This window comes from Loxodonta africana, chromosome 1 (genome assembly GCF_030014295.1).
Source record: "Loxodonta africana isolate mLoxAfr1 chromosome 1, mLoxAfr1.hap2, whole genome shotgun sequence".
Classification (NCBI taxonomy): Eukaryota; Metazoa; Chordata; class Mammalia; order Proboscidea; family Elephantidae; genus Loxodonta; species Loxodonta africana.
Genome location: NC_087342.1, coordinates 110,758,272 through 110,781,503, shown reverse-complemented (window position 1 = coordinate 110,781,503; position 23,232 = coordinate 110,758,272). Strand labels below are relative to the sequence as shown.

At 36.7% G+C, this 23,232-nt stretch overlaps 1 protein-coding gene across 1 annotated transcript in view; it reads right to left on the bottom strand.

The window, feature by feature from the left end:
- Positions 1–23,232, bottom strand: part of CD2AP (CD2 associated protein) — a 144,952-nt gene that overhangs the window by 60,368 nt on the left and 61,352 nt on the right. Inside the window, exons 3-5 of the mRNA XM_003404448.4 lie at positions 15,321–15,474; positions 3,659–3,759; positions 235–355 (exon numbers count right to left, since the gene is read on the bottom strand). Coding sequence (XP_003404496.2) covers positions 235–355; positions 3,659–3,759; positions 15,321–15,474 — 376 coding nt within the window. The remainder of the gene's footprint in view (positions 1–234; positions 356–3,658; positions 3,760–15,320; positions 15,475–23,232) is intronic.

Genomic DNA, 23,232 nt, shown 5'->3' with positions numbered 1-23,232 from the left:
AACTCAGTGGCACCACAGAAGAAAGGCCTGGTGATCTGCCAGAAGACCCTACAGAGCAGCTCTACTCTGTAATACTCCGTAATGGGGTCACAATGAGTCAGAACTGACTCAACAGCAAATGGTTTGGATTTGGGTTAGTTACCAAATAAGAACAGAGTTTTAAAAAATACATAATAAAAACTAGATCATATATAAAGTTTATTTAAATCAATTTAAATTGTTCAAATAGTCTACCTGAGTCCTCCTGGGCTTCATGAGTTTCACCATCATCTGTTACCTCTAATTCTTTCACAAAATTTGAGGGAAACAATCCCAATTTGTTGTTCAGGGTTCCACTCCACCAGCCTTCTTCTACCTGAAAGAGTTCACAATTCAAGAATAATAAAAGGGTACTTTAAGTAAAAGTCTTCTTCCTATGAGAAAAATAGGCTAAATAAAGGAATAAGCAAAAAGTTGGTGATACAACCTTTAAAACTATAAGAAAACACAACAAGGAAAAAGTATATATTAAGCTAAATATAAATGGATTGAATGACATGGAATAAATCATCATCAATAGCGCTCACAATGAGAGCTTGTACTCAACTGCCATCTATGAAGTAATTTCCATGAAAATATCAGATAATCAGGTGTTATGTTTTAACAGCAAGAACTAGATTATTCTGGAATTTCACTTTCTTAAACACTACTGAGCCCCAGTTTATAACAAATAGTATTTAAGGTATTTGGAAATTTGTGATTTGAAAAGGCTGATGAATATAAGAATATAGCTTCCTAATTCACAGAGAAAATCACTAAGCCTTTTGTTCAAACAGTGATTCTTAACAGAAGAATCACTTATTTTTAAAAATCCAGGTGCCTGGCTCTACTAAGCTCCCCTCCCATGCCCTTTAACCAGAATTAGTTTCATAAACCAAACTCTTTAGAAAAAAATATTTACACCCATTAATAACCCAGCGCCCATTAATAACAAGGTTACATAATTTCCATAAAGCTATTTAATTAAATATTTAATAAGTGTTTAAATAGTTTCTGCTAGGGATGCTAAGATGATTTAATGTGTAAAATCTTTTTTTTTTTTTAAAGTAAACTGTTCACTGTGAAAATTCACTTAGCAGCAGTAAGTACATATGCTATCGCAGCTGCAAAAAAAGCTCATTTTCTGTTTAAAGTATTTTTTTTAATTTTCTACCTCATTAGAATTACAAAGCAAACTTTTAATAAGTTATTCATCCAACAGGCACTCAATATGTATGAGCCAGTGTTCACCGCTAAAGATACAAATTTGCATAAAATCCATGTCCTTGAAAAACAGAAGAAGACAACAAAAATATGCAGGTAGTTATAGGAGGTGCTCCAGGAAAGTATCCACAGAACGGTGTAGCAGCATAGAGGAGGGGTTTGAAAGAATCAAAAAAGGGACTCCTAAAAAGAAATGATGAAAGAGTTGCATATTAAAGGTTGAATAAGAGTTTTAGGGGTAAAAAGCATGGGGAAAAAATGTGGTGGCATAAAAAATAAAGGATTAAAATTCTCGTAAAAAGACCAGACTTAATGGTCTGACTGAGACTAGAAGGACTCTGGAGGTCATGGGTCCCCAGACCCTCTGTTAGCCCAAGACAGGAACCACTCCCAAAGCCAACTTCTCAGACAGGGACTGGACCGGACTATAAGATAGAAAATGATTCTGGTGAGGAGTGAGCTTCTTGGCTCAAGTAGACACATGAGACTATGTGGGCAGCTCCTGTCTGGAGGGGAGGTGGGAGGGCAGAGGCAGACAGAAGCTGACTGAACGGACAGGTGGAATACAGGGTGGAGAAAGGGAATGTGCTCTCTCATTGGGGGGAGAGCAACTAGGAGGAGTACATAGCAAGGTGTATATAAATTTTTGTATGAGAGACTGACTTGTCTGTAAACTTTCACTTAAAGAACAATTAAAAAAAAGAAAAAAATAAAGGATTAATTCATGGAAGATGGAGCTGAAATACAAACTGTTTGCAAGAATAAGGAGAAGGCAGTAAGTGTGAGGAGTTCAGACTTTTTAGTAGACTTCAGGAGGCACTGAAGAATTGGGAGTGATTCAAACCAGGTGTGATTGAGGGTCTGTAGATCAAACTGGGACAGGAGAGAGAGAGAAACAAGAGCAGACTATTATCTGTACATGGAACTTCAAACTGGTGGCAACTAGGCAGTTAGTGTTATTTGATTAACGAATTCTTCGAAGAAAAAGTAGTATAAGGGTAAAGAATACTAACTCCAAAAACAGGCTGCCTGAGTTCAAATCCTGACTCACCTGCATACTCAGCACATGGATTTGGGCAAAGATGGCTGCAACAAAATATCCCATCCCACATAATCATCTACAATGTGACCTTTGACACTTCTCCTACCAAGAAGCGGTGATCTCCGTCCCTTTCTCCTTCAATCTATGTGGCTTATGATGCATTTGTGACCAACAGAATGTGCTGAAAATGACGCTGTTATCACTTCCAAGGCTAAATTATAAAAGGCAGCACAGTTATCAACACATTCTCTGAAATGAAGCCCTGAATGGCTGTGTAAAAAGTTCAACTATCCTGAGCTTAAGGCCCCCATATTGTAACAAAGCTAAGACAACAGCTCTTGGATCAGCAGTCCTAGTCTTCAAGCCCTGAAGGCACCAACCATGTGATTGACGGGACTTTCCTATGATTTCAGTCGTGTGCCTTGAGTCTTTCCAGCTGAGACACCCAGACATCATGGAACAGAGATGCACATCTCTGCTGTGCTCCTCCTGAATTTCTGACCCACACAACCCATGGGCTTAATGAAACTGTTGGTCTTTGCCACTAAGTTTGGGGTGGTTTTTTATAAAACAGTAACTAGAACAGGCAATTACTTATCTTCTGATTCAATCTCTTCATATGTAATATGGGCATAAAATTTCCTATCTCATTAGGTTGTTGAAAAGTTCAAAGGAAATGATAAATGTGAAACACTTAGCACAATGCTTAGGACATAATTCAGACTCAATAAGTGTTGATGGAAATAAAACAGAATTATTTTTTATATAAACACATCAGAAGTTGACCTAAACATAAGAAACATTAGTGATAAATTGTTACATGGCATTAGGACACAAAAATCAATCTTTCCAACAATATATGATATCAATACATACACTCTGAAAATGAGATCTTCAATTGCCAAATAAAACTTTAATAGTCTTTCAATAGTAAAAGCGGAGGTGTGACAAGATATTTTTAAAATATTTTTAAAATCTCATTCTATGATATTAAAACTTAGAAAAAATTCCTTCTATTTCACTGCTTCATACCTGTAGTGAATTCAGAATCAAAGGAAAGGCTTATTTATGGGCTTAGCTACTTTGATTGCATCAAATTTTAGGGAAAAAAAAATTTTTTATTCCTAAAGGTAAGAGATTCAAATACAGTAGACAAATATTAGGTATAGCAAAGATGTTTAAAGCTTTATTTCTACAGATAATACAATCTTACATAAAATCATTAAAGATCATTTTAAAGTCTGTATCTTAAAATTTATGTTAAAAACAATAAAATGTGCAAAAATTCTCATAGAAAAAAATATTGTTACAAAGCACGTTTCTCAGAGCATCAATTCTAATTGCTGCTGTATCTCTAACACATGTTTTCCTTACCTCTTCATTAATATCAATAATATCTCCCACTTTCAGCTCCAGTTCATCCTCATTTTGTGGAGTGTACTCAAAGAGAACTTTACACTGACGTTTCTTGGTCTCTAAAAGAAGGATATAATAAAAACTTACACGTTGAAAGATCATTAAAATAAACAATAGCATCTTTATTTACATGCTGTATTTACATTCACAGGGCTGAAGTGAATGAATAAAAAGAGAACATATAAGCATTCTAAACAGCTAACCACAATCAATCCTAGTTAGCTTCCATTCAGCTCCCATACTAGTCTATTCATCTTCAAATCAATTCAAACCAACACAAAAAGGATCTAAGGCTCCTGGCAATGAAATCTATTTACACATCTGATCCCACCAATTACACAAAAGCAAAATATCCACTGACAATTCTCAGACTAGAAATACAGACTATAAAAGACACTGTTGGTACAACAAATTAATCATAAATAAATTTTACAGGACAGTGATTTTCTACTTCCTGATCAAAGTCTAGAAATACTTACGATGATCTAGTCACACTGACCTTTAATTTCTTGAAAATGGCATGCCCTATTCCTTCTGAGAATTAAATATACTTTTCTTCAGCCAGGTACACTTTACCTTCATCCTGGAAGCCCACCTTTGTCTGCCTTCAACTCATCATAACCTCAGGTTAGAAGGCATTTTCTCCAGATAGCCTTCTTAGGTACTCTTCCTTTGTGCTTCCACAGCATTCTGTACTTGCCCTATTGGCTTCAACAACCTGCCTTCTATTGACAATTGACTTTTTTTCCCTTTCATTCTATCATAATGACATTTTCTTGCATGTATCCCCTCTACTCTGTAGGATAAAGAAAACTGGGCATTCAGTTTGTCAACTGCTCTGTTAACAAACTCATCTAACATACAAAAAAACACCAGACCTGTTGTCTTCAAGTCAATTCTGACTCACAGCGACCTTATAGGACAGAGTAGAACTGCCCCATAGATTTTCCAAGGAGCAGCTGGTGGATTTGAACTGCTGACCTTTTGGTTATCAGTCATAGCTCTTAATCACTGTGCCACCAGGGCATCTAGCATAGTGCCTGGCTTACAGTAAACCTAAAGGTATTCATAAATATTTCTGAATTAACAAATGGCAGGAACATCAACCAATATCATCCAAGTGCCTACATTCTATCAACCCCATCCCTACCAGCAAAAATTGTAACAAAATTTGTCTTAATAATTTAAATGCATACTTAAGGAACTAACAGGACTTGAGGAGACAGGAAATATGCACATGAAGCACTAGTATCAGCAAGTGAATATACAACACCCACTGCCGTTGAGTCGATTCCGACTCATAGCGACCCTATAGGACAGAGTAGAACCGCCCCATAGAGTTTCCAAGGAGTGCCTGGCAGATTTGAACTCCCGACCTCTCAGTTAGCAGCCATAGCACTTAACTACTATACCACCAGGGTTTCTGAATATACAATAAGATAGTAAAATACTTTGTTGTTGTTGTCTTGTGTTGGTGAGTTGGTTCCAAATCATGCTAGCCCCATGTGTTACAAAGCAGAATGGCTCTGTAGAGTTTTCTTGGCTGTAATCTTTACAGAAATAGGTCACCAGGCCTTTTCTTCTGTGGTGCCGCTGGGTGGGTTTGAACTACCAACCTTTCAGTTAGCAGCAAAGAGAAAGCCATTTGTGCCAGCTGGGTACTATTTTAAATAACCAAAACCAAACCCGTTGCCATCCAGTCAATTCCGACTCATAGCGACCTCATAGGGTTTCCAAGGAGTGGCTAGTGGATTCAAACTGCTAACCTTTTGGTTAGCAGCCAAACACTTACCCACTGTACCACCAGGGCCCCATATCCTAAAATTTTATAGAAAGGGGAGGTTTGAACTGGAGCAGATGTGGAAGGCTTTGAAGAAAACACGGTAGCAGTTATACAATGAAAGATGAACAAGATGCAAGAAGGTGGGAAAAAGGTGGCAGATAGTCTAGATCAAAGAAACAATTTTACCAATGAAATGGGAGTTGCTAATATAGGAAGGATCTTGATGAAAGCAGAGAATACCAGAAAAATGTTTACCTGTGTTTTATTGGCTATGCAAAGGCATTCCTCTGTATAGATCAAAACAAATTATAGACAACACTGTGAGGAATGGGAACTCCAGAACACTTAATTGTGCTCATGAGAAACCTGTACACAGATGACGAGGAAGTCGTTTGAAAAGAACAAGTGGATACTGCATGATTTAAAATCAGGAAGGACATGCGTCAGGACTGTATCCTTTCATCATACTTATTCAATCTGTATGCTGAGCAAATAATCTGAGAAGCTGGACTATGTGAAGAAGAAGGTGTCACCAAGATTGGAAGATACTCATTAACAACCTGTGGTATGCAGATGACACAACCCTGCTTGCTGAAAGTGAAGAGGCCTTGAAGCACTTACTGATGAAGGTCAAAGACTACAGCCTTCAGTATGGATTATACCTCAACATGAAGAAAACAAAAACCCTCACAACTGGACCAATAAGCAACATCATGATAAATGGAGGAAAGACTGAAGTTGTCAAGAATTTCATCTTACTGAGATCCACAATCAACAGCCGTGGAAGCAGCAGTCAAAAAATCAAAACTATTTATTGCATTAGGAATATCTGCTGCAAAAGACTTCTTTAAAAAATGTGTTAAAAAGACATCACTTTGAAGAATCAAAGGCATGGTATTTTCAACTGCCTCACATGCATGTGAAAGACGGACAAAGAATAAGGAAGACCAAAGAACAATCAGTGCCTTTAAATTATGGTATTGGTAAAGAATAGTGAATATAACATGGACTGCCAAAAGAACAAACAAGTCTGTCTTAGAAGAAGTATAGCCAGAACGCTCCTTGGAAGCAAGGATGACAAGACTTCGTCTCACATACTTTGGTCATATTATCAGGAGGAACCAGTCCCTGGAGAGGGGCATCATACTGGTAAAGCAGAAGGTCAGCATAAAAGAGGAATACTCTCAGTGAGACAGACTGCCGCAGTGGCTGCAACAATGGGCTCAAGCATAGCAACGTGAGGATGGTACAGGACTGGGCAGTGTTTCCTTCTACTGTACACAGGGTCGCTATGAGGCAGAACCAACTCGACAGTACCTAACAACACCAAATATAAGATTCTAAGGAGACTTTTTACTAGCAAAGAAGAATCATCCTGAGAAGTAATCTAGCTAAGTAGAATTTTACTGCATCAAACCACGGTCATAAGCCATCTCCAAATAAACTTTACACGGTAAAGAAAGACTCCATCAACAATAGAAACATCACTGGCTTGGAAGTCAGAAGACTTGGGTTTCAGTACTAGCTGTCATTAACCAGTTAAACAGAAAAACCAAACCTGCTACCGTCAAGTTGATTCTGACTCATAGCGACCCTACAGGACAGAGTAGAACTGCCCCATAGAGTTTCCAAGGAGCTCCTGGTGGATTCAGACTGCTGACCTTCTGGTGAGGAGCTATAGCCAGTTATTTAACCTAAAGTCTCTAGGAATCAATTTCCTTAACTATAAAAGAGCTGGACTAGATAACTATTACAGTTACTTTAGCTCCAACATGATATGAATCTATGCAACTGTTTGTCAGGACAAAAAATAAATCTAATTGAACCCCCAAAATAACATAAAAAAAAGAAGGTGAATTAAAGGCAACCAACAGCCTGGCAAAGGTGAAAAACAGACATGACAATCAGAAGAATCAAGAACTTCCAAATAAGAAACAGTGATATTGGAGGTTTCACTTTAGCAATAGGCTTTCCCTGTGCTTCCTAAAGAAATTCACAATTATATCTGATTTAAAAAAAAAAAAAAAAAAAGCTCTACAATAAAAGAAACTAAACAAGCTAAATCCTGCTCATGATTTTAAAACTAGCCTAGAGTTCACAACAAAATTTTTCAAATGTCACCTTCCATCAGTTGTCAGGGTAAAATTTTAAGTAATAATTAAAGAATAGCAGTTTTACGCAAAAGGAGCCCTGGTAGTGCAATGGTTAAGCACTTGGCTGCTAACCAAAAGGTCGGTGGTTAGAGCCTGCCAGGCATTCTGTGGGCAAAAGTCCTGGCTATCTCCTCCTGTAAAGATTACAGCCTAGGAAACGCTATGGGGCATTTCTACTCTGTTGTATAGGGTTGTTATGTGTTGGAATCGACTCGACCGCATACTAGAAGAGTTTTATGCCTACTGCTGGAAAGCTTCTCATCCCTTACACTAGAGATAAAAATTGTTTCTAAGTACTTTTTTGCAAACTGATGCAGTGGCTTTGAAAAAATTTGTTCATAAATGTGTTCTCTGCAGTTAGCACTTCATAGACAAGGGAAAAACAATATTATTGCAAAGAAAAAAATTTATTTTGCTAAGGTGCTCTTCAAAGAAGGAAATCCTTTCTATCTTTCTGATAATTCTTTAAAAAATGATTTGCTTATTTTTTTAATAAGTATCAATATCTTTTAAAATCAGAGTTAAGATGAACAAAGAGTATTAATTAACCCCCTTCAAAGCATGTAAATTAACTGAGTGATCTCGTTACATTTTAACAAAAAGCTATGCTTGACTTTTTTTCATCTCACCTTAAGCATAATTCTCCGGAGTGTTTTCCATTTTTCACAAGAAACTGCCACACTGGAAAAAAACATCTTAACAACTCCCATTACTACCACAAAATGTGTGTCACTTATTTAAAAAAAGAAAAAATTTTCACATGATTCCCTACTTAAAATACTGTTCACTTATAAATTAAGGTGACTGCCTATATTGAGGAGCCCTGGTGGTGCAGTGGTTAAGAGCTCTGCTGCTAACCAAAAGGTCAGCAGTTCGAATACATTAGCTGCTCCTTGGAAACCTATGGGGCAGCTCTGTTCTGTCCTATAGGGTCGCTATGAGTCAGAATTGACTTGACAAGCAACAGGTTTGGGTCTTTGTGGTTTGGCCTATAATAAATTCACCTGTTAATGTAACTGGTAACATAAAGGAATTTGGAGATTTTTCACATTTCGAATTACACACACAGTCTACCCACAGATGTGGATGGTGTAGTTGTGTGGCATCGAGTTGATTCAACTCATAGCAACCCTGTAAGACAAAGTAGAACTGTCCCTAGGGTTTCCTGGGTTGTAATTTTTACAGGAGAAGATCGCTGGGACTTTTCTCCCCCGGGGTGGCTGATGGGTTTGAACTGCCAATCTTTCGTTTAACAGCCAAGCACTAAACCATTCTGCCACCAGGGGTCCTTTACCTATACATATTGGTCAATAAGTATTTATGAAATTTCGAAATGTATCAGAACCCATGCTAAGTACAAAAAAAGGGGGGGGGGGCGGGAGAACAGTTACCGATACAAACTACCAATATAAGAAATTAGGTTAATTTTTAAAAATAACTATGACTAGTATTTTCTTATCATAAGTTACCTCCACACAGCTTTACAGATCTATAAAGAAATTATAAGTAAAGATATTAACAAGGGAGAGAATGAAGGATATATACCCAAACAGGGACATACTTCATGTCTTTTAAGTCCCGCTACTACTGTGAAGTATTTCACAAATGTTTACCAGACAACAGATCATAAAGACTTCATTTTACTGATAAGGAAAACAGAAACTCAGAAGTTAAATAATCTGCCCAAGATCGTAGAGTTAAAAACAGGCAAAACTAGAATTATACCTACTTCTGACTCCTAAACCTATTTATTACCTTTACACTATATCATGCCACCTCCTTTACAAAGTAACACAGCTCAAACAATCTAGCCACATTTGATCCTTATTTCCTGAAAATACCATGTCCTTGCTTACCTCTGCATCTTTGTCAAAGGTAACAAGTCTACCTAAAATGCCTTATTTCCCAGTCTCGATGTGTATCACACATCGTACTTCAAGCAGCAGCTTATACACACCTTGCTAGACAACCCCACTATAGAACTGTCTCTTCATTTGAATCATCACTGCACATTATGTATGCCTCTGAATGTTAATAGAATAAAATATTATAATAGCAATTACAAGCATTTATCAAGCACTTTTTACAATAAGTACTTTTCATGTCATGATACCTACAAATCATATGAGGTAATTATTAGTATCATCCTTATTTTACAGCAGTTTGATGTTTTTCCCCAGCTAGACTAAGTTCTGACTCAGGATCCAGACCCAGCTTTACTTGACAGATGATTTAAGTGTCTTACACTAACAGTGTTTCTCATGATCTTGGTACCCTCAGGTGATAAGGCGTTAAGTAAATAAGTGTTCAAAAATTTCAAAAAAACTTTTCAGAAATGCCTTATATTTTAAAAAACTGAAATTTGGCAATCATTTAAATCATTGTTTTTCTTATTCTCTTTCTACTGAAACAGAAAATACCTTATTTTTCAATTGTAGGTCATCAAAAATTTTAAGTATTTTATGGTTCTGAAAAATAGTTCTAAATATTCAGATCAAACAGAGTTCTTAAACTATGGAACTATTTCTCATTGAAGACTGTTGTTTTAATCCTTCCATCAAATGCTAAAATGAAGAGTATGCCACACTCAGAAGCTGGAAGGTTATAAACACTTAACCTTCAGAAAAAGCAGTAAAAGGATTCCTGATCCACTTTTTAGTTCTATTTGGGTCTAGAAAGAAATAGCTTCAGGTTTTATTGTAACATTTAAATTTTTTAATGTGTCAAAAAGTTTTCATGAATTTCCTTCTCCAAAAAGCAAAGCAAATCAACAAATGTTAAGAAACACAACAACTTGGACATTTACTACACAGGTGAATCTTCTTTAAAAATTCTTTCTCTTCTCCTCCTCAATAAAAAGATTATAATATTTAGCCCATTAAATGAAAGATTCAAGCTATTCAAAATACTAGATATATTGCTGAGATGTACCCCTTGAGTAAGACACTCAAAATCTTAGGGAAAAAAAATTCTCGTGTGATTAGGGATGATGTGTCATGTCTTACAAAGTACTTTCACCATATTCAGTAAAGTAATGTAGCTGTAGATAAAGTGAATGTGGCAAGTGTTATCAGCAAATTTAGACGAAGAGAGCACTATGTTCACTGTATAATTATTCTTACAAATTTTCAAAAGAGAAAATTAGAATACCCTACCCCATTCATCTAAGGGCTTCGGGGTTGGGCCGGAATCATCTGAATGAGTCTTTTTCTCCTTAGGAGTCAGAATATTTCAGTGTCAAAAAGCAGAGCCTGAACATATATACATGACCATTTTTTCAAAAAAAAAAATGTATGATGCAAAGATTCATATTCAGTGGCCACAATTTGACAGTATTCAGAATTTTCATTGTTTTCCTCAGCACTCACTCCACATCAGGAGGCATACCGTTTACCACCAACTGTTCTCTAGGAATAGAACACTGGGCAGCCTGGCAGTCTTGTCGCTAATTTTCCACGTAGTAACATCGTTTCTTTCAGTACACACACTAGTCATCCATCACTACAAATCACTATGTATTTTTTACATTCAAAATAATTATTAACTAGATGAAACAACACTTCTGCAGCGCGAGTTTCCAGTAATAAGGAAAACAAAGCAAGCACTGATGTCTTCCCTCACGCACACCAAAAGTAGATTCACATCTGGCGTCAATTTCTTCCAAATGTAAAGTGAAATAACTACTAACACTTCACACTGAATGCCGTTTAGATTTGTGATGCCAAAAGACACCTTTTTTTTTTTTTTTACTTTCTAAGCAAAATAAACTGCTCTTATCATTGTGACTGATTTTGCAAGCACCTCAGCAATAATGTGTCTTGTACCTGTATTTGGTATAAAAAGTGTAAATTCGATCTCTTTAACTTTAGCAACTATAGTAATCAACTTTATCCTGGGAAACACTATTCTGTGCTTGCTCTAGAAAATACCTGTTTGTTTAACCTGAGAAGTTACCATGTTTAACTGAGAAATGATAGCAAAAGTTTCAATGGTTTCATGACTAAGTTCTACTAAAAAAATCAACACATAGGTAACTAGGGAAAAATGGCTTACTAGTCCAATAAAAACCAGTTTCTAGACATTCAAGATCATACTATTTAAACCTCTCCTTTTCAGTTGTTTAGACAAAATCAGTACACATACAGATTCACTTCTCTCTGCACACAGAGATTTAAATTGAACATTCACACTGCACTATTGACCTTTACAAAAATTCTGGATTTTTGTTCTATTTTGTTTTGAAAATATTAGTATAATATTGGTTAGTAGTTTCCACCACTATTTAACCCAGCAATGAGCCACCTTTGAATAAATTATTTATTTTGTGAATTAGGGATATGATGTAAACTAATAGCAACAAAAAAATTCAGATCTAATAAATGTAAACAATAATATATAAATAACAGGAAGGCAAAAACAACCTGCATCCTGTTTTAAATGTGAGCTGATACCAAATGATCAATTTAGTCCTTTCAACACATGCATCTAAAAACAAGTTATAAAGGATCCTTAGGAAAAAGTTTAAGCCTCTGCAACCAACTACATAATGGTTTTTCCTTTTAACAAGAAGACTTTTGTCCAATGTTCTTAAGGAAGGTGAAAATTACTATGTCCTTTCCTATTAGGAGACAAAAATGAATAAAATATTTATAACCTTGAAGCTTTCTGTCTAGCCTCTACTTCAAAAGAAATTTGTCCCTTTGTAGTTCACTAAAGCTAAAGAAAGCTGTAACAGGATTTTACTATTGGCAGAGATCATAACTCTTCTACGGGCTTAAAATTTCTCCCTGTACCCTGTCTGGAGCAAGGGAGAATGAAGAAAACCAAAGACATAAAGAATAGTCCAACTACCACAGCTTCCACCAGACTGAGTCCAACACAACTAGATGATGTCTGGCCATCACCACCACTGACTGCTCTGACAAGGATCACAATAGAGAGCCCAGGACAGAGCTGGAGAAAAATGTAGAGCAAAATTTTAACTCACAAAAAAAGACCAGACTTACTGGTCTGACAGAGACTGGAGAAACCCCAAGAGTATGGCCCCCGGACACCCTTTTAACTCAGTGCTGAAGTCACTCCTGAGGTTCACCCTTCAGTCAAAGATTAGGCAGGCCAATAAACATTAATACACATAGCTCAACCTGTATATGAGACTAAATGGGCGCACACCAGCCCAGGGGCAAGGACAAGAATGCACGAGGGGACAGGAAACCTGGAAGAATGGAAATGGAAAACTGAAGGCTGAAGAGGGGAGACTGTTGACAAGTGGGGGGGTTGGCAACCCCGGTCACAAAACTGTGTGTATTAACTGTTAAATGAGAAACTACTTTTGGTCTGTAAACCTTCATCTAAAGCACAAAAAAAAAAAAAAGAAAGAAAAAAAAACTTCTCCCTGTACACAGAAATTCCATATAGATATTAAGCTGCAGGATGAGGACATACTCTGCTTTTCTGTCCCCTGAGCAAACAGACGTTCAAAGTCTGTAGTGCGATTACTTCTGTGTGTAGCCTTTCTAGCCATGGGCTTGTAACTCTACCCAGGTGATTGTGTGATAGGGTAACTGCGGCCTACCAAAAGGATTGGTCAGTTTTGCCTTAAAGAGAGCCAATTTCAGAACAGAGGAGGGGAGCCCACCACCATCAAGGAAGGAGAGACCAGCAGGACAGACGCAGCAGCAGAGACCCAGCAGCAGGAGATGGTGTAGTGCGCTTCCCAGCCCACGGAGTGAGAAAGCTGAGTGCCTTTGAGCAGAGACTGAGGGCCAGGGAGAGGCATGCCTGTGAGCACAGCTGGGGAGAGGCTATCCTGATGGAAGAACTGTATCCTGAGAGTTCTTGAGCCTCAATTGTAACTGTTACTTCCCTAATAAACCCCATAATTGTGAGTACAGTCTGTGAGTTCCACATAGCCATTGCCATGAATTATTGAACCCAGTAGGGAGTGCTGTAGGAGGGACGGTTGGCATCAGAATTAATAAAGATGGTAGAGAGGAGGCTTGTCTGGCCTCCACCTCATGGGCATCAGCCCTGCGCTGTTCATTTTGGTTCTCCCTCCCCCTTGTAGGGTTTTGGAGGAGGTCAGACACCTTCCCCATTTCGTTTTTACAGAGTCCAAGACCATCAGAGCAACTGAAACTGTCCATTTTCAGAGAGTGGAGTGAAAGCAGTGTGGGTAATATCTAAACTGTTTAGGCACTGCATTTTCTGGGGAATAAAGAACGCATAAAATCTTTTTTATTGGTTTATGTCAGTGTCAGAAAACCTGTTCCCTCTTCATAACAATTATCAAAATATGATGTAACTCAGAGAGCAGAGGTTTCCTCAAATTTAACAGACAGTGGCACAGAAAGTAACAAGTTATTAGAGATATAAAGGGACTCCATAAAAATCATAAACTGTCTTAAATTTCCAATTTGTGAAATCTATATAAACAAAATGTCTTTGTTATAGACTACTCAGTATCACAAGGGATTTACAGACAACAATTTCAAAGCCACTAATCTAAGGTATATGTGATTAAATATTTATTTACTGCTTATCAAATCAAATTGAAAATAGTAATAAGCACTCAATCTCTCAAGGGGCTTCAGGTTCTACTGTATTAAAACACTTGGTTATCTGCTCCTGTAGAATCTTGTACTCCTTCATACATGTTGAATGTTTTGTACTTTTTAAATAAATCTTTCCTAAGACTATAAGTTCTTTGAGAAAAGTAACATTATCTGTGTTCTTTACCAATGTCTCACCAGCAGCCCAGAGCTCGGTGTCTGGCAAATAACAAACGAAAAATTACTATTACTTGGATTGAATAATGAATAACAGCCACAGAATTAATGTTTATTGAACTACTGGATTACTCTTCACAATAACTCTGTGAAATCAGGTATTGGCCTTTTCTAACATATTAATAAAACTCAAGAGAATTTAAATGTTCTGTCCAAGGTGACAAGACAAACTCAATTCCATCTGATTTCAAACATGGTGGTCTCCACACGACAAGTTAGCTTTGTTCTTTCAACATATTTACAAAAGTGCAAAATATTTAAAAGGCACTTTGCTAGGCCAGTTACCTTTGAAAACTTGAAACCTGCGAAAGCCAGAACCTGTGTAAGGCAGAAACCTGTCAGAGAAGGAAAGCTCAAATATTTTCTACTAAAACATGCAACAGAAAAGTGGTAAGACTGCACCCTTTCAAACGTGGAAAACCTGTGAGATCCAGAAAAATATGAGCAGTCCTGTTGAGTTCCAGCTCTCAAAGTTTTCATTGTATATGCTCATATGTTTAACCACTAAAGAAAAAGGACTATCAAAATTCTTCTATCTATACTGTGTGAGGATCAGCAGACATTGTAGCGTCCCGTTAAATAAACTGTATTAGAAAGCAACTGAGGCGAAGTGTTGACCATTTAGTGGGGTCTGTAAGACTAATAATAAAGCCTTATATTTTAACTTGTAATTCCTATAGAAGACTGTCAGCTACTCATGCTTGACTATCAGTATGTTATTGACTATACACAACTAAAAATGAAGATTGGACCAATATCTAATAATGTAAGAAGTAAAAAGTTACTGTGGTCTGCTGCAGAAGGCTGAGCTAATTTTTCTTAACATTGTTTATGAATGGTTATAAAATATTCTTCTATTTTTATGACATTAAACAGAAAAGAAAGTATTTACATACTCTTCTTGATGTTTTTGGTTTGTGGATGTGGCTGAATTCCTCCAGCTGGAAGTCCATAGGTGCTTATTCGTTGTACAAGACTTGCTACATTCCCATGCCTTTCCCGTTTGATGGGCAAATTGTCATCCCTGGATTCTGTCTCTCTCTTAATTTCCTATAAAAGGGAGTATCAGTAAATAGGTTAATTAAATTGTATTTTATTTAAACTCTCAAATAAAACCAGGTACAGTGAGTGTTACATAAATCATAGTATTCATAGTTTTCAACCTTGTTCTCTGCCCAAACACATCTGAAGAATGCAACACACTTTGGTACCAGTGGCTCATTATGACTTTAAATCTTACCAGAACTGGCAATGGAGGTAAAGAAAGGGAGACTGAAACACCACCCTTATGCCAACACACAAAGTAACCCTAAGATATAGAGATAAGCACTGTATATTTTAAGTCAGGTTTGGGCAGATTTTTTTCTATAAAGGCCTAGATAGTAAATATTTTAGGATTTATAGGCCATACACTCTCTGTTGCAACTACTCAATTCTGCCATTGTAGTGCAAATGTAGTCATATATTACTAAGTCATAAAAACATGGCTATGTTCCAATAAGTTTATTTGTGAACACTAAAATTTCAATTTCATATAATTTTTTAACATGTCACAAACTATTACTCTTGATTTTTTCTCAATCATTTATAAACTTTCTTAGCTCATGGCCTTATAAAAACAGGTGGCGTTGATTTGGCCCATGGACTGTAGTTTGATGGCCCCTGCTCTAAGTCATCTGAGATTCAGAGAGGGATAAGAACAGGGGTGACCTTCAAAAAAAAAAAAAACTGGTGGTACATAAGCACTGAGTAATCACAAAGAATGCATCAATCAATCAGAAAAGACTATAAATAACCTATGTGATCATACCACACATGACAGCTAAACAGAAGTCTCGACGAGTATGAAGTCAGCAAAGGTTCTTACTCCAATGGTAATAAAAAGCGTAAGTATTATTATTAGATACATGGTGCTCGTGAGGCTAACGTTTCATATTTGGGGGATAGGGAATAAAACTGGATCCCTACCTCACACAATACCCAAAACCTAGCCCAGGTGAATTAAAAACTTAAATGTATCAAATAAAACTAAAAATATTAGAAGACATAGTAAAAATACTTTTGTAACTTAAGCAAGTATTTTCTTAAGACATTAAAAAGTACAAACCATACAGGAAAAGACTGATACATTTGATATTAAAATTATGAATTTTTGTTCATTGAAAGTAACTATTAAGTAAAAACACAAACTGAAAAACCAGAAGATATCTACCACACGTATAGCTAACAAAAAAAAACTGTATTCCAACAATATAAAATTATTCTGATATTAGACATCAGGATAAAGATAAATAATCTTCTATGGTGGTAACTCAAATTGTACTGTGTTTGAAAAAGACAGACAGTGCCCTGCCCCCCCAGAAAAAAACCTTTGGCTATTATTGTCTACAACAAATTTTACAGAGTACCTATGAAGCTTTAATAAGGCCTCCAGTGTTCCTTCCTCTGCCCTTTAATTCTTTTTTACCTAATCGGCCAGTTAATAAAATATATTGTACCATCTAGGATCTATTTTCTACCAACCTCCTTTCCTGACTATGAAAGTGACTCAATGAGATTCAGTAAAAAAAAAAAAAAGTCCTCACTTAGAGATGCCATCATATATCGACACGGCAAACTCTGAATATCATTCTCCAAATGTGAAAGCTTCCTGCACAGTGGATAATGTCACACAAAATTGGCCAAGAAAACATACAATATGGATAATCTCACATAAATAAGAATGTACTAGATAGACAGACAGATAGATTAGTTTTGTTTCACAGATAAGGAATAGGGTGAGAAATGTAAGTGAATGGAGAAGGGTAAGCTAAAAAAGTCTAGAAAAAACCTAGTTATTCTTCATCTATTATGATAATTAACTCATAATGCTTGAACTCAACTCTGAGTGCACTAACCAGAAACTAAACTAAAACCCAAAAACAAACCAAAAAGATAAACTGTCTTAGTCATCTGTGCTGGTATAACAGAAATACCACAAGTAAATAGCTTTAACAAAGAGAAATTTATTCTCTGTCTAGTAGGCTACAAGTCCAAATTCAGGGTGTCAGCTCCAGAGAATGGCTTTTTCTGTCTGTTGGCTCTGGGGGAAGGTCCTTCTTGTCAATCTTCTCCTGGACTAGGAGGTTCTCTGCACAGAAACCCTGTGCCCAAAGGATTCACTCTGCTCCTGGTGCTGCTTTCTTGGTGGTACGAGGTACCCCTCTCTGCTCACTTCCCTTTCTTTTTTATCTAGAGAGATAAAAGGTGGTACAGGCCATACCCCCGGGGAAACTCCCTTCACATTGGATCAGGGATGTGACATGGGTAAGGGTGGTATTACATAACCAAAAACCAAATCCGTTGCCGTTGAGTTGATTCCGACTCATAGCGACCCTACAGGACAGGGTAGAGCTGCCCCATAGAGCTTCCAAGGAGTGCCTGGTGGATTCCAACTGCCGACCTTTCGATTAGCAGCCATAGCTCTTAACCACTACGCCAGCAGGGTTTCCAATCTAATCCTCTTTTACACAAAATTACAATCACAAAATGGAGGACAACCACAAAATATTGGGAATTATGGCCTAGCCAAATTGATCCACACATGGGGGGGGAGACATAATTCAATGCACGACAATAACCAACAAAATTAGCAAATCACTCCTTAAGATTGTAATATATCTAATGTATAGATATATTTGGTTATCAGTTTTGGTTATCTGATCATGGTTAGTGCAGCATCATGGCTTGAAAACAGAAAGCAATTAACTTCCATTTTACGGAGTTAAAGGTCACAGAGAAAAATAAAAACCAGATTAGAGGACCAGTTGCTGTCAGCCTAACCACAGCTCACAGCGTATGTGTCAGAGTAGAACTGTGCTTTGTAAAGTTTCCAGCGGCTAATTTTTTCAGAGACAGATCACTAGGCCTTTCTTCTGGGCACTTCTGCATGAACTCAAACCTTCAGCCTTTCCATTAACCAACTATATGCACCACCCAGGGACTTCAGATTAGAGGACAGTAGCTACTTTTTTTTTTATCTTTATATTTCTCAAATGAAAGATACAGGTTAGCTAATCACCAAATCCCTAAAAAGAGTTATAGTTCTTCTTATGCTAATTAAAATCTAAGGAATATACTAAGTTATATTTAACTTAATATTCAGCATTTCCAGAAGTGTTATGTAAAACTAATACCCCCTACTTTATGTAAACATAAACCAGAAGATGCACACAAAAAGGTGATGTTAATAAAAAATAAGAAGGAGCAGGCTGTTTTGTCTTTGACCAAGTCAGTTTTAGTCCACATTTTAAAAACTAGTCTAGAAATGACTGACCTAAGCTTCCAACCTGACAAAAAGTTTTATGCTATTCCTAAAGTTATTCTGTTTTTTGGAATATAAGCAATAGTATATAAAGAATGATTCTAGAAGGAACTACTTCAAAAACCCATTTCCGCTGAGTCAAGTTCGACTCATAGTGACCATACAGGACAGAGAAGAACTGCCCCATAGAGTTTCCAAGGAGCACCTGGTAGATTTGAACTGCCAGCCTTCTGGTTAGCAGCTGTAGCACTTAACCACTTAACCACTTATTAGATTTTTCTTTTATTATGATTAAATTAAATTGGATATTTACCAAAAATCCTTAAGTGCAAAGTAAAATGACCAAAGAAAATCTCCTTAATATGAAATTAGTGCATCCTATGCTCTGAAGGCGAACATATCAAAATCAGTAAGGAAAACAACAATGGCAGATATAATATCAGCAGGTCCAGTTTCAAAGATTCTAAATTTAATTTTCTCCCCAGATCTGTTTTTCTCCACATAATTGTTGTCTCTCCCAATTTGGACAAATGGCCTCCCTATTTCAACTTCCCCATCCCTGCCTGGAAAAGGCAGAGGAAGAAAAGAGGGGGAAAAAGTTATGTACATTCACTGTCAGTGGCATCCTACTCCTTTCTTTTTTCTACCTCATGAATGTTAACAAGAGGCAAGTGAAGTATAGAGGAAAACACTAAGAACTGTTCTCTTAACCATATTCTTTCTAACATACCACACAATAAATGGATTGAAAATCTCTAATGATTTATAATGGTCATACTTTTTCATACTAGTTTTATTGATTTAAGAAATACTATTTGTGCTTTCACCAGGCACTCCTTAGAAACTCTGGGGCAGCTCTACGCTGTCGTACAGGGTCACTATGAGTCAGAATCAACTCAATGGCAGTAGGTTTTGGTTTTGAGTTTATTTGTGCTTTCAGCCCTAGGATAAAAAGGGCTCAGGATAAAAACTGCAGGGAGTGAGAATCTATTCTGTCTATGATCCTCTGACTCAAAAGACATTAGGCCTGCATAGGAGATCCTTCTCTCAAAGTCCCTAGACTCCTTGAAGCCACAGATGGCAGGGACAAACAGGCAATGAGCGCTGTCCAAGAAGTAAGCCGAGAATATATCCCAGATACCCAGCTTCTGGTACTCTAGCTTCCCTGATACCTGGTTTAAATTATTTCTACAGTGGCAACCAACCTGAGAAGACCCCAGGTGACACAAACAGTTAAGCACTTGTCTACTAACCAAAAGGTTGGTGGTTTAAATCCAGCCAGAGGCACTTCGGAAGAAAGGCCTGGCAATCTACTTTCAAAAGGTCAGCCATTGAAAACTCCACAGAACACAATTCTACTCTGACATACATGAAGTCGCCATGAGTTTTAGAAGTGGCTCAAAAACAACTGTTTAGTTTTAACTATCTTGAGATATCTTAGCAGACATAAAATATATTAACCTCTTAAGGAGAAAAATTAGAATTTAACTTTCCAGATTAATTCCTGGGTAATGATTTACGTAATGTCTTGAACTTGTATTTACAGTGTGAAGAGTAATATAAGAAGAGCACATATATTGCAATCCAGTTTAAAACATTTTCTTTGGAAAATTGTCTTGAATGTTATCTACCAAATTTCTAAGACTCAAAGGAGGTTGGGGGAGGGTTACAAGATAAAAATGTTCTTTTCACAAGAGATATTCTATATTGCTTGAATTTTTGTTTCAATATGTATTACTTTTTTTTTTTTTTCTTTAATAAAAGATTCGGTGTACCACAAATAACAGCCCTATAAATTGTTATAGGGCATTTGGAAAAAGATAGGTCTTAGTCATGTGAGCAAGCCTAAATCCTTACCTATCTTTTCTGGCATTACCAACATTAAACCATTTCTCTAACTCACTGAGTACAGTCTACATGGAATTCAGAATATTATCTAAAATAACCCAAGTCTGTGTGTAAAATATTTAATAATTTATATACTATAACAGAATATGTACTATGATTTATCATAAATAACTATACATAACTTTAATGTTTCTTCTACTGTTTTTATTATGATTCCTAATAACTAAGTAATGTTAACTTTCATTTAGTATTTTGTTATCTACAGAGTTGTTTTCTCCATTACTCTATCTCCAATTAATGACAATAAATCAAACTCCAAATGTTCTTCTTCAATTTAATTGTTAAAAAGATAGTTTTCTAAACTGTTGTCATGAATACATTTCATAATACTTGGAGAAATCACTGAGGTTTACCCAAAAGAACTAAAGTAAAGGATTTTCAAAAATAAAGGGCATATAAAACCCAACTGGCATTTCTTTAAACAGCATGTCTTCTTGATGGGAACAGTGGAATACCAATATATTCAAAAAATAAATCAGTACTCTTCTAGAAAAATAATGTGATGACATTAAATTTATAACAATGAGACCCTTCCAAAGTACCCACATCCACCAAATCATCATCCCCCTCCCATACTGCTACTTTTTTTTTCTTTCAAAGTGGTTTTTAAAAAAGAATTTTTAATACATTTAAAGATCTGATGTCTAACATTCAGCTTATAGAACCTAGGGATAAAGTGACAAACATTTTTAATGCAAGATAAGTGTTTCAAATTGTCTAATTTTTTAAGCAGATTCAATTATTCAAATCTTTCTTTTTAAAGTGGAAAAATATTTTGCTAGGAACTTAGGTCACAGCTAAGAAAAAAAAATCCCAATTATTTTTACTCACTTGTCAGCTTCCTGAAATACTTACGTGTGAATCATTTTTGCTTCCTTGTTCCTTGATACAAACAGTCTAAAACATGTTATTAAGCTTAGGGGCGTCTTGAAAAAAGCCCAAAAATTCATTTTAAATTTAAAAATAAAAGTAAGAGCAAGTCACTTACCAGCAATTGAGACATCTGGGAACATACTTATTTTTTAAAGCACTGAAGTAAAAACATCTTAACAGGTCACGTAATAACCTGTAGTACCTCCAAGATCAGTACAAAGTTCAAAAGAAGGGAGCTTCGCAGCTCACAGATTACCATATCCATAAATACTGTCCTTTTAACATTCTTTAATTAGTAAAAATTTTGTTAACCTTTTTTGATATTTCACTGATATTTCTCTGCTTTCTCCATAACTCTCTGTGCTTCAAAACTTGTAAAATAAACTACCAATTAAACTTTCTACAGTATTGCTCCTCCCCTTCTCCCTACCCTCCTCTACCCTGCTCAGGTGATCAGACTATGCACTCTATTCAGACGAACCTCATCAGTGAAATCAGAGTCCATCAACATTTATTACGTAACTACAACTATCTAGTCAATTGCTCTGTTAGGTGATTTCATGTGTTATCTCATTCTTTAGAAGCAAAGTCATAATTTAAAAGACAAGGGGGTCAATTATACTTATTACCTTTTGGGGGGGTTGGACCTATTATTGTGTTAATGGTAACTAATTACATTTTCTTCTGAACACAGCTTTATAACACCTTAAGAAAAACAGCTATTCCTCTATACCACTTCTAAAGGGAGAAGCTCTTCTATAATTTTGAATTCTTCACCTGAATTAGCCTTATTTTCAAGCAAGATAAACAACTGTTAAGGATGTGCACTACCATCTCTATTAAAATGCATTATCATCTAGATTTCCTTATAGAAAGATGGCATCAATGTGCTTTTCCCTATTTCTCCCACTAAGTACAGTTAAAAACCATGGACAGTATACAGAAAACAAAAGATTCTGAAAGGTGGAAAGAAGAACTAGGGACCCTGGAACCTCCCAGCAGTAAGTTCCCTGGGTATTCTTTTTGCCTCCTCTATCAGAATTTTTTTTTTTTTTTTTATCAGAATGGGTACTGGAAAAGCAAGCAACCCTGGAATGCCAAGGTCACAGACAAAAAAAAAAAAAGCTCCAAGAAAAGCCCACTCGCTGTAGCCACAGGACCAGGAAAGGGGCAGCCTAGCAGGACTGAAAGTTTTTAGACAATAAGTGCTCTACTGCAGCCAACTACCACAGAGGGGAAAAAAACTGTAGCTCCATCCCCATGCATGACGGCAAAGGCCAAGCATGAAACCTGGACTTCCATGCCAGGCAGTAAGGAGGCATCCCCGCCTGCCACTGGAATGGTGTCAGAGAAAGCCAAGTGGAGAGCCTGGACTTTCATCTCTACCAAGTCAGTGGAGGCCACATGGAGGGTGGTAATGAGGCACACCTGCCCCTCCCAGTCAGGGTGGTATCAGTGGAGGCTGAGTGAGGATTCTGAACCCCCATCCAGCAATAACAAGAAGCCCCTCCCCTGCAAGTGTCAACAAAGGCCAAGTTGGGAGCCTGGATTCTAAGACGACTCATTTTATTGTTTCACCACAGATTTCTTTCTTGAGTAAAATAATGTTTAGATTTAGACCCAAGGTCTTCAACAAAAATTCTGATTTCCAAATATAGTTTTACCAATAATAATTTTACCAGGACTTGGACACAAATTGTCAACTTTTAATAAACAGATGTCTG